The sequence below is a fragment of the Hyperoodon ampullatus genome (assembly GCF_949752795.1).
Source record: "Hyperoodon ampullatus genome assembly, chromosome: 8".
Classification (NCBI taxonomy): domain Eukaryota; kingdom Metazoa; phylum Chordata; class Mammalia; order Artiodactyla; family Ziphiidae; genus Hyperoodon; species Hyperoodon ampullatus.
Window position 1 is genome coordinate 19,851,056 of NC_136921.1, and position 10,634 is coordinate 19,861,689.

The following is a 10,634-nucleotide window of genomic DNA, read 5'->3' on the forward strand; positions in this document are numbered from 1 at the left end:
GGCCTCATAAACAAGGTAGGGTAGAGAATGGAAAGATGAGATCTTGGAGCAGAGTGCCTTCCGTAGTCCTCCCTCCTTTTCTCTGTCTCCCAAACCAACCTTGTTCCCACCTGACCCCGTGTCCCCCTTCCCCCTCCACCAAGCCTTGCCCACCCGACCACTGCCCCCTTCACCCAGCCTCTCCCCTTCACCCCACCCTCTCCACCCAGCCTCGCCCACCCGACCCCACCCCCCTCCATCCAGCCTCGCCCACCGACCCCGCCCCTTACAGCCACCCCAAAGTTCCTGCCACTGACAACCTCCTCAGCACCCCCGCCCACACCCCCGGCCCGCCGGCTTAGCGGACAGGAGCGCCTCTCTTACCCCAAGCCTAGGAGCTTCAAGCTCTTCAGACCGAGGGACGCCGGCCCTGGCCTTCAGCCCCGCCCCTTCTGGCTGCCTTCGTATTTTGCCTGACTTATCGTTCTTATCGTGGGACTTATCGTCCCACCCCCACTGCCGGTCTCTTTAGACTCACATTGTTACCAATTTTACTCGCTAGAACTGGTCAGAGGTTCGGAGGAACAGGCGTTCAGGGGTGTGGGAGAGACGGTGGGCCGCCCATAGGCACTTCCTAGGGCATTTCCGAGCCATCCCTTGGCCCTCAGGACCATCTAAGGACCGCGAGTCTGCGGTTGCCTAGAAACGGCCACGAGCTACTCTCCCTCCACTGCTTTACTTTCCGCCTCCAACTGCCCGGAGGCTGTTTCCGGTTCCGGCTGCGGGCCGCAGAAGACATGGCGGCGTCTGCGTCGGCAGCTGCAGGGGAGGAGGACTGGTAACTTGGGGGTCATGGGCTTTGGAGGACCGCCTGGATCCGGTCCGGGGGACTAGCGGCAGCCGCGGACGGTCCGTACGGCGGGCGCGTGCGGCGGGGCGAGGGATGAGGGATGGCAGAGACGCTTACATCTCTTCCTAAGAGAGTTCTGGACTGGGGAGCGGGTGGGTGGAGGGGCACTGGTCTGACCCGGAGGAGACCGCATCAGCGCCGGCCTGGCTAGTTCGGGCCGCGCCTTATCAGGTTCGATCCTCCGGCTTCACCCCGTCCCATTCTCGCCTTCTGAAGTGGATTTGCTCACGGTCCCGGGGGATGCCTGTTTATCAGATCTCCGCCTCCCTCCCCGGCCCTTTTACTTCCCAGAACCGATGTCCTCCAGTTCCCGTCCCCCTTTTCCCTCGGACCAGACTATTCCCTCTGAGGCTTTCCTCAACCTTCTCCCTTCCCGACAGCACTAATGAGGACTGTTGTCTGAATAAAGCTTTACACCTCACGAAAAGCGCTCCTAGTCCTTCTCTCAAGCATTCTTCACAAGGGCCCAGAACATGGAAGGACTCTGGGATTTGGAAATAGATAAATGTGGGTTCACATCATATTTTATTTGCTGTGTGATGCTGACCAGGCCACCTAGCTTCTCAGCTGTAAAAAAAAAAAAAAAAAAAAAAAAAAAAAGTGGGTGTGGCATCCACCTCAGAGAAGGATCTGAGAGGATCAAGATGGATTTGTAACATACCTAAGCCTCCTTTTCATTAATAACTCTGAGGTGTAGGCACCTGAGGAGACTAAATGAGGCCTGAAGAGGTAAAATGAGTTGCCAAAAGGTACATAGTTATGGCTAGGAATCCAGGTTGTCAGACTCCAAACCTTAGGTTCTTAGTTCTAGGACATTGTAGTTCCACTCCCCCCCCCCCTTTTTTTTTTCGCGGTACACGGGCCTCTCACTGTCGTGGCCTCTCCCGTTGCGGAGCACAGGCTCCGGACGCGCAGGCTCAGCGGCCATGGCTCGCGGGCCCAGCCGCTCCGCGGCATGTGGGATCCTCCCGGACCGGGGCACGAATCCGTGTCCCCTGCATCGGCAGGCGGACTCTCAACCACTGCGCCACCAGGGAAGCCCTCCCCTTTTTTTTGTCACCATCTTACCACCATCCCGTTTCATATCTCACATCCAGGGCCCAAGTCACAGGTAGGGTGGGTGAAGTATTGAAGGGCTTCTTGATGGAGGCTACACCTCAGTGTTTCATTGGTTCAGGGAGCCCAGCCAGTGCTAGCCTTTTTTGAGACCATCCAGAGTTGCTGTTTTCAACCTATTCAGGGGGAATTTAAGATTCTGAGGGGACACATTGTACCTTGGCGAGGGCCGTATTGATTGTACAACCAGCCTGCGGTGCTCTAAGACTCCAACGCTCATGTCAACCAGAAGTACTCAACTGTTACCTACGTTATCTATTTATATTTTCAGATATCTGCCTAAGACTTTAAAAATTTTTGAGAATCACTCTCTATATATACATACACATACACATGTATACACACCCACACCCACACACACATATATGTCACACTAGGGCAGCCCTGCTTTTGGTGAAGAAGGGGCAATATAACTATAAGAAAGCAAACCAAGCATGTATCTTTCCATGTATTATCTGGGTAAAGCTGTGGCCTCAAGCCAGTAACTCATCTTCAGTGGCATTACAACTGCTGTTTCTGTGATTAAACATGTGTGTCCTCTAAGGGATGGCAGAGACACTGACATCTCTTCCTAAGAGAGTTCTGGACTGGGGAGCAGGTGGGTGGAGGGGCCACTGGATCCTGACCTGCACAAGTTGATCTAGATCAGTCAGACAGCAGGGATCATAAATACATTGAATATTAACTACAACCTTCTCTCTTTCCTTTTAAGGGAGAAGGTTAATACAAATAGGAAGAAAAAAGAACACATACTAGCTACTATGGCCAAGATACTATTAGGCACTTGACATCACCTTTCATCCTCACGATAACTGTGGAGAGTGGGTGGTAGTATCTATGTGGTGGACAGGGTAATTCAGGCTTACAGATATAAGTAACTACTCAGATCACATAGCTGGTAAGTGATTGGTACCTGTTACTCATTCCAAGGCTGATGGCTCTTCCACTACAGCACAGCCTTTACAGCATGTAGATCTGTTCAGGTTGGTATCTCCTTTGAGGAGGTTTACAGTGACTGGTATTGGCAGTGTGTATAGACACTGGGATCCATGAACGGTGTAGGGAAAACCAGGAGTGGTATTGGTAACCCTAATGCTAATCAATAGATGTCATATTTCTGGGTCAGAGAGATGGCCACTAAGGAACAACCAACAGTACAATGAAACTTATACAGGGAGTCAGGAAACCTAGCTTGGGTCTCAGTCCTCCCTCTGTTAAGCCTTGAGATTTGGGCTAGTCTTTTCACCTTCTTGGGAATCTGTTTCCTCATCTATTGGCAGAAATGATCTGTGAAACTCTGATTACTGTGCTTTCTACCTGGCCACTTGACAAATTAAGGTAACATGTTTCCCCCATTTTTATGGAGGTTAGCAAGAGAATCCACTCATGCAGATTGCCATTTTTCTACAAAGCCAGCCTTCATTGGCCTTAGTAGGCTTTAATAGGGAGAGTTGTAATGGTAAGTCAATCTCCCCTGTCTCTCCAGGGTCCTTCCCTCTGAAGTTGAAGTGTTAGAGTCTATCTATCTGGATGAACTACAGGTGGTCAAAGGAAATGGCAGGTACGTATTCAACTAGAGGTGGGCAGGAGTCCCCTTGGTAGTAAGAGGATTCCATGCAGTATCTGTGGGCCTTGATTTGAGATAATATTTCTGTCATGTAGACAGTCTGTTCCTTTAATCACCCCAAAGAAAGAGCCTCATGCTCACTTCCTCTGCCCGCTTTACTCTCTCACCCCCATCCTCCCCAGCTCTCAAGTCCCTGCCCAGTCACATCCCAGGTCTCCACTTCATCCACCTGCAGATCATCACCATGGGAGATCTACATCACCCTGCACCCCGCCACTGCAGAAGACCAGGATTCACAGTATGTCTGCTTCACTCTGGTGCTTCGGGTCCCAGCACAGGTGAGGCCTCTACATTATGGCAGCAAAGGGAGGCAGGGGAGAGGCCTTGGGGTAGAGTGCATTAGCGGTAGCATGGTATTTTCTCTCTCTAGTATCCCCATGAGGTGCCACAGATCTCTATCCGTAACCCCCGAGGACTCTCAGATGAACAGATCCACAAGTAAGTCACGCTGGTCAGAGCAGGGAAAATTTGGGATACAGCTCAGTCTGGTGAGGGAAGGGGGCAGGCCTAATGTTTGCTTTGCCCTCTCCCCACAGGATCTCACAGGCGCTGAGCCACATGGCTGAGGCTGGGCTGGGTACTGCCATGCTCTATGAACTCATCGAGGTGAGAGGTGTGCTAGCCTGGGGAAATGTCCTTGTCTTCCAGCTAGAGCAGTTTCTTTCAAGGGAGGCCGTGGGCCTAGAATCTTAAATATGTCTGGAGACATTCATTTAGTTCTTGTTTAGGTAAGCCTAAACTGCTCCAGAAAGGTGAGACTCTCTTCTGTTTCAAAAAATCTCCCCAAAGACGGTTCTATAGCTTCCCCAAGTTGCCTATTCCAGCATCGTGACAGAAAATTTTTTTTCCTCTTTAACTTGAATTTTTTGCGCTTCGTTATCAGTGCATTTCTTGTTCTCTTGGCATTGGCAACTGAAAATGGCAAGAGATCTTGCCTGGAGGGTCTAGCCATACATGAACATTTGAAGGCTAGTCTGCCATTGGAGCTGACTAGAAAAAGTCATGGTTCTTTTCCTCAAAGAGTTTCTACCCTAGTAAAGGAAACAACCCACATGAAACTATGCCTAGAGCTACAAGTTAATATACACAGCTAACTTTTGTTGTTTGAGATCAAAAACACAAATACAGTCTTGTTTTCCTCTACTTTGAGTTTTTAAGGAAAATGTTCAGAAAAGAATGAAGGTGGGTGGCCTGGAGTCAGAGTGGGCATAGACCACTGTAGCATTTCCGAGTCAGGCCTCCACGATGCAGCTCTGAACTTTGTGGAATTCCAGAGTATTATCTATTAAACAACAGTGCAAATGCGTATTTCATAGCTCAACCTGATGCCTTTTGAATTCTCTGTCCGTTTGGGGTGTCCATGCCTTCACTTTCTTTCTGAAAGCTGACTCCAGAACAGGCTCATTGAGGGAGTGATATTCAAAGGGGGATAACCAGGAAAGGCCTCCCAGAAGATGTGAGTTTTAATTGAACATTTTTTACTCTCTAAGGTGTTTTATTTTCATCCCCAAGATGTGTTAAAAGTGACTTAATGAGTGGAAAAACAATTAAATTGGATTTTGAAGCTGGGTAGATTTGGGGGGAGGGGTGTGGGCATGGAGGAGGATTGATTCCAAGCAGAGGGAGCATCACCAAGACAAATGCATGAACGCAAGGCAAAACTGGCTCGGTGGGAGACGGCCCGCCAGTCACTCCTGGGAGTAGTCAACAAGCTTCACTCACAGTTCTGGCCCCTGCTTCCCTATTTGAACAGTGTCTTCTCTCCTCTCAGAAAGGGAAGGAAATTCTCACAGATAACAACATCCCCCATGGCCAGTGCGTCATCTGCCTCTATGGTTTCCAGGTGGGTTACTCTCTTGGGACCTGGGGGTCGGCTGTGACAGACAGTGGAGGGCTCGGGGCGAGCTCTGACACAGTGCCTTACCCTCCAGGAGAAGGAGGCCTTTACCAAAACCACCTGTTACCACTACTTCCACTGCCACTGCCTGGCTCGGTACATCCAGCACATGGAGCAGGAGCTGCAGGCCCAGGGGCGGGAGCAGGAACGGGAATGGCAGCACGCCGCAACCAAACAGGTCGACCTGCTGGCCCTGCTCGCTTGACCTCATACCCTCTTCTATCGCTCCACTCCAGGGCCGCCTTAGCCTTTTCAGGGTCATAGGTACCTCTGAGATTAACGAAAGCTCACCTTTGTCCAGGAAAAAGGGGCATCCTTATACGCACACGTAATCATATTGCACACGGTTTCAGAGGGTTCCCGGGCCTCTAGTTAGGCAGCCCCTGCTTTGCTCCCCCTCACTGCTGAACAGGTATTCCTGTGCCCCTCCGTCCCAGCCCTCTACAGATGAGGCTGGGCAGCTGGCAAGCACCCTAGGCTGGGAAGCAGGGGTGCGATTTCGCCTCTCTTTTCAGAAGGCCGTTGGTGTGCAGTGCCCGGTGTGCAGAGAGCCACTCGTGTACGATCTTGCCTCGCTGAAAGCAGCCCCTGAACCCCAGCAGCCCGTGGTAAGGGAACTCGCCGCCAATCTGAGCCAAGAATAATGGCATCTTGTCTGCTTTGAATGGGGCCTCTGGAGTTGGCCTCAAGCTGCCTGGGCCCTCTCTGTAAAGCCGTGGCCCCCAGCAGAAGTCCAAAACTCTGTTTGGGAGCCCAGTCTGAGGGATAAAACCAAGAACCTCAAGCAGATCTCCTGAGGCAGTCCTGGAAGAGCCGGGGTTTCAAGTCTGCCTTCTCCTGTTGCTTCTTCTCTCCGTGCCATTCTGCTCCTTTCCCTCCAGGAGCTGTACCAGCCCGATGCAGAGAGCTTGCGCCAGCAAGAAGAGCGCAAGAGGCTCTACCAGAGACAGCAGGAGAGAGGGGGCATCATTGACCTTGAGGCTGAGCGTAACCGGTACTTCATCAGCCTCCAGCAGGTGAGGGGAGGGGTTCCCACTCCTCCCGATGACCCCAACCTTCCTACCAACACCCCTCTGCCGTGGCCCTCGGGTGAGCCTTGTTCTACCCTGGGAGGTTATAGGCGGATGGCGGTCGGCTCAGATTCTAGGGGAGGGGCCTGCGGTTCCCCGCTTTGAGGAATTGCATCCCCTTCACTGCATCTGCTCACTTCCTTCTAGCCTCCTGCCCCTTTGGAACCCGAGTCAGCTGTAGATGCCTCTGGAGGATCCCACCCACCCAGTACCCTTGCCACAGAACAGTCCACCTCATCAACTGCTCAGACCACCCTGTCAGCTCCTCTGCCTGTGGCCTCCCAGTACACATGTGAGAAGATTCCAGGGGCTAGGCCAAATCAGCAGAAGCTGGGCGAGACCCAGAAAGCTATGCTAGATCCTCCCCGGGCCAGTCGAGGTCCCTGGAGACAGCCCGAACGGAGGCATCTAAAAGGAGGGGAGTGCAATGCCCTCAAAGGTACCAGTGACACCCAGGAACTGCCACCTCCTGAGGGGCCCCTCAAGGAGCCTATGGACCTAAAGCCAGAGTCCCGTAACCAAGGGGTTGAAGGCCCTCCCCAAGAAAAGGGGCACGGCAACTGGCAGGGTCCCCCGCCCCGCAGGACTCGCGACTGTGCCCGCTGGGAGCGCTCCAAGGGTCGGACACCAGCTTCTTCCTACCCCCACCTGCCTCGGGGTCGGGGAGCCTACCGGCCTGGTCCTCGAAAGGAGCCCGTGAGCCTCGAATTGGAGGATGGTTCCTAGCAGTACTGTGGGGGGTGGTGGGGGGACAATAAAGAGATTGGCCTTGTTTGGCTTTCCTTACTCAGTAGTGCCTAGCCTGTGAAGTATGGCTCTCTTTCTAAATTCCCAGCAAGACGAGCATGGCAGAGTAGCCACAATCTTGCTCTGAAGTCTGTTCTCCCAGGAAATCGGGGTCTGGATAAAGAGAAGTCTGACATCTCAGCTAGTATAGTGGATTCCAAGGAAAACTAGTGGAGGCCAACATTTAAGAATATGCAGGACCCACCCTGCCCCATAACCCACTGTGCATACACCCACATCTATCTATACTTGAATATCTTGAGGTGGAGGATGGTACTTTCCTGTTTACTACAGTCTCTCTTCTTCCCCCTTTGTCTAAGGCAGGCTGTGCCCCCAGCATTTGCATATGTGGACACCTGATGGCCCCTGAAGGCATCTGTGTTTATAGCCCCTGCTTTTTTCCTCAAGTGCCAACACCAGAAGGTAGGAGGGAGGTCAGAGAACGGAGTAGCATGGCAGGTGTTTATTGATTTCCTAGAGGAGGAGAGGGCTGGGAACAGCCCGGTTGTCACGTCCTCAGAGACTCTGCATTGTGAATTGCCCCTGCAGGGTCACTTTTATAAAGCATGAAGTAGCCCTGCACCTGGGCAGGGCTGATCTGAGTTGTAGCTTGAAGGACACGATCTGCAAAGGTCTCGGCCAGGGAAGCTGCTTGCCCTGGATAGAACCTCTGGAACATCTGGGTCAGCTGCCAGCGTGAGCAGTGGCCCACGTACTCCTTCAGGTCTACTCGCCCAGGGCGTATCAGGGCAGGGTCGAGCCTAAGAGAAGAAGGCAGCAGAAGCAGAGTCATGAGCAGCAGTGCCACCAGCACCCCCAAAAATGGTCCCATTAGGGCTTCCCTGGTGGCGCAGTGGTTGAGAGTCTGCCTGCCGACGCAGGGGACACGGGTTCGTGCCCCAGTCCAGGAAGATCCCACTTGCCGCGGAGCGGCTGGGCCCGTGAGCCATGGCCACTGAGCCTGCGCGTCCGGAGCCTGTGCTCCGCAACGGGGGAGGCCACAACAGTGAGAGGCCCGCGTACAGGAAAAAAAAAAAAAAAATGGTCCCGCTGAACCTCCTGACCCTCCTAAGATGGTGAGGGGGTGGCATCTTGCCTCACGGTCTTGAGTACCTCACTCCTCACCTGTCAACATGGTTGGTGGTCATGAACACAATGCGTGCCTCAGTGGAAGCCACGCCATCCAAGGCATTGAGCAGGCCGCTGAAAGTGAGCCGACCTAGACCTTGGTACTTTACTGGGTCTGGAAGAAGGCAGAGATGAAGCGTGAGTGATCATAGCCCTACTTAAAGTTAGCATCCCCTTCTACTCCTTACTTACCATGTCCCCCTACTTATCAGTGCGTCTTGTGGACTCTCATTGCTAACCCGAGTGTCCTCCATCAGCTCTCTGGATTTCTCCTTTCTTCCACTGTTCCTCATTTAGAAACACTCCCCCTTCCATCAACTTCCCTCACTTACTGTCCGCAGCCAGGTCTCGACTGAGAAAGGCAGCATCCACATCCTCCAGGAGCACCAGGCTCTGCTGCGGTGCCACGCTCAGCAGGTGGTTGAGCCGGTCATCAGAGAGGCTGGAGTCTGTGAGACTCAGCAGGCAGATGCTGTGCTGTAGTTCCCCAGCCAGGGCTGTGCTATGGAGGAGGGATGACAGGTAATGGGCAACCTGGAAACTGGTCCTTGGGCCCAGCTGCTTGTTCCTCACTGTACTAGTTTTGTCTCAGAGGCCTAAACCTTGCACCATACCCCGCTAGTGTTCCACATGTCTCATGTTCATCCCGGTTCCTGTTCCCCACATTTATTTCCCTTTCCAACCCCACCAGTCCAGTTTCTCTCCAGTTTGAGGGTTAAGGGAAGTTTGACTCTACTCACATAAAACTGCTCTTTCCGCAACCAGGGGGCCCATAAAGCAGGTAGCCACGTCTGTAGGGAATGCCTAAGAATACAGCCAGGATGATGGTCAGGACCTAAAATGAATCATGTACTCTGCCCCAGATGTCCACATTCATGCCCACCTCTGCTCCCTGGAGGCCTGGTGACTTTGGCATTGGAAGAAATCATTCCTGTAGACAACTTTTCTCTCCCCTTCGTCTATGGGAATTAGGCTAGAGCTTTATATTTGCCCACAAATATAAAGCGCTAGCCCACAGCTTTATATCTGGCCACAAAGACCAGCCTGTTCCCTCCTGTTCTAATACCACGTCAAAAACCACCTAGCCAAGACCCCAGCTGCTTCTCACCTCTGTCAGTGTACCACTTGGGGTTATCGATGAATTCCTGGATGTCTCTGACAATTCGGTCAGCCAGACCCTGTTCTAGAACCACAGAATTCAGTGGCCGGCGGCGGCGTGGATAGCCAAAGGGGCGCCATTCAGAGCCCACAGCTGTGTACATCACTGTCTTTCCTTCCTCCTGCTGCAAGGCTAGCTCTCGAGCTGGGAGGGGGGAGATGAGACAAAGCCAGTAATTTCTCTTTGCCATGCTACTAGGCAGAGCTGTGCCAAAACAGTTTCCATAGCCACCAGTGCTCCCATGGTCTCAGAGCCTCCTGTTCCTCCTCTCCAAGCTTCTCTTCCTTTGATGTCGAAGACCCCATCCCTGCAACCACCACCCCCTGCCCCCATAAAGCCTGTCTGTGCCATCCCACACCTTCCTCCAGGATGCTGAAGAAGACCTTTCGGTCAGTGCCCAGAGCCGTGAAGGTGACAGATTCCCAGGGGGTCCCCGTCTGCAGGTCTATCATCTGCATCTCTCGGCTCCGTTCCACCCGGATCCATTTCCCTTGATACCTGAATAAGAATGGTCAAAATGAGGTGAACGAATGGGTCAAACCCACCTCCCCTCATTCTCCTTTTCTACTCTCAGAGCTCTCTCTGGTTCCCAACCTTACCAGATAAAGTGGTTTCCAGGGCTGGGGACAAATTCAAATTTAGTGGAGATGCGGCCACTCTCGTGCTGAAGGTATGAAGTCTCGACACTGAGGTGCTGAGTTCGGGTACTGTGGCGGGTGAGCCAGCTAAGCAACCAGGCATAGCTCCTGTCTCGAGCAGGGACTTCCAGTGTGATCATGTAATGGCGCCGGAACGCCACCAGACCCAGTTGGGCACCCTTCCGGGCCAGGGCCAGGGCTGTGCCCACACCCACCAGCCCAAATCCAGCCCCAAAGTAGGGATTGTCCTTCAGGGCCAGAACAAAGTCTGAGAGGGGCATCTTGAAAGGAAAACACTGAATCTTACAGGCCCCAAGGCATTTT

The 10,634-nt window shown here is 52.8% G+C and overlaps 2 protein-coding genes across 3 annotated transcripts; one reads left to right on the forward strand and one right to left on the reverse strand.

The window, feature by feature from the left end:
• Positions 1 to 752: 752 nt before the first annotated feature.
• On the forward strand, positions 753 to 7,392 carry RNF25 (ring finger protein 25; the record flags this gene model as incomplete). Of its 2 annotated transcripts, none has more annotated exons than XM_079710247.1 (10): positions 753 to 817; positions 3,492 to 3,566; positions 3,808 to 3,910; positions 4,003 to 4,070; positions 4,169 to 4,238; positions 5,404 to 5,475; positions 5,564 to 5,707; positions 6,045 to 6,137; positions 6,411 to 6,545; positions 6,747 to 7,392. In XM_079710247.1, 10 exons carry the CDS (start codon positions 777 to 779, stop codon positions 7,323 to 7,325), a joined length of 1,380 nt encoding a protein of 459 aa, XP_079566373.1. In that variant the 3' UTR covers positions 7,326 to 7,392. The 2 variants fall into 2 exon arrangements, with proteins under 2 accessions (XP_079566373.1, XP_079566372.1); XM_079710246.1 differs by having other exon boundaries at positions 777 to 817; positions 6,048 to 6,137.
• A 453-nt stretch (positions 7,393 to 7,845) lies between these two features.
• BCS1L (BCS1 homolog, ubiquinol-cytochrome c reductase complex chaperone) lies at positions 7,846 to 10,606 on the reverse strand. The gene is made up of 7 exons (XM_079710245.1): positions 10,272 to 10,606; positions 10,031 to 10,170; positions 9,622 to 9,816; positions 9,254 to 9,317; positions 8,846 to 9,015; positions 8,511 to 8,628; positions 7,846 to 8,146 (listed from the first exon to the last, which is right to left on the reverse strand). The coding sequence occupies exons 1-7, from the start codon at positions 10,589 to 10,591 to the stop codon at positions 7,894 to 7,896; spliced, it is 1,260 nt and encodes a 419-aa protein (XP_079566371.1). The 5' UTR covers positions 10,592 to 10,606; the 3' UTR covers positions 7,846 to 7,893.
• Positions 10,607 to 10,634: the final 28 nt, after the last annotated feature.

What these genes read in the sequence shown, in the direction of transcription:
- BCS1L (XM_079710245.1), bottom strand. Translation starts at nt 10,591, where the DNA reads ATGCCCCTCTCAGACTTTGTTCTGGCCCTGAAGGACAATCCCTACTTT. An exon ending in CAAGTGGTACACTGACAGAG is followed by an intron (nt 9,318 to 9,621) that starts GTGAGAAGCAGC and finishes CTGTATTCTTAG; the next exon opens with GCATTCCCTACAGACGTGGC. An exon ending in TCGAGACCTGGCTGCGGACA is followed by an intron (nt 8,629 to 8,845) that starts GTAAGTGAGGGA and finishes GCCTTCTTCCAG; the next exon opens with ACCCAGTAAAGTACCAAGGT.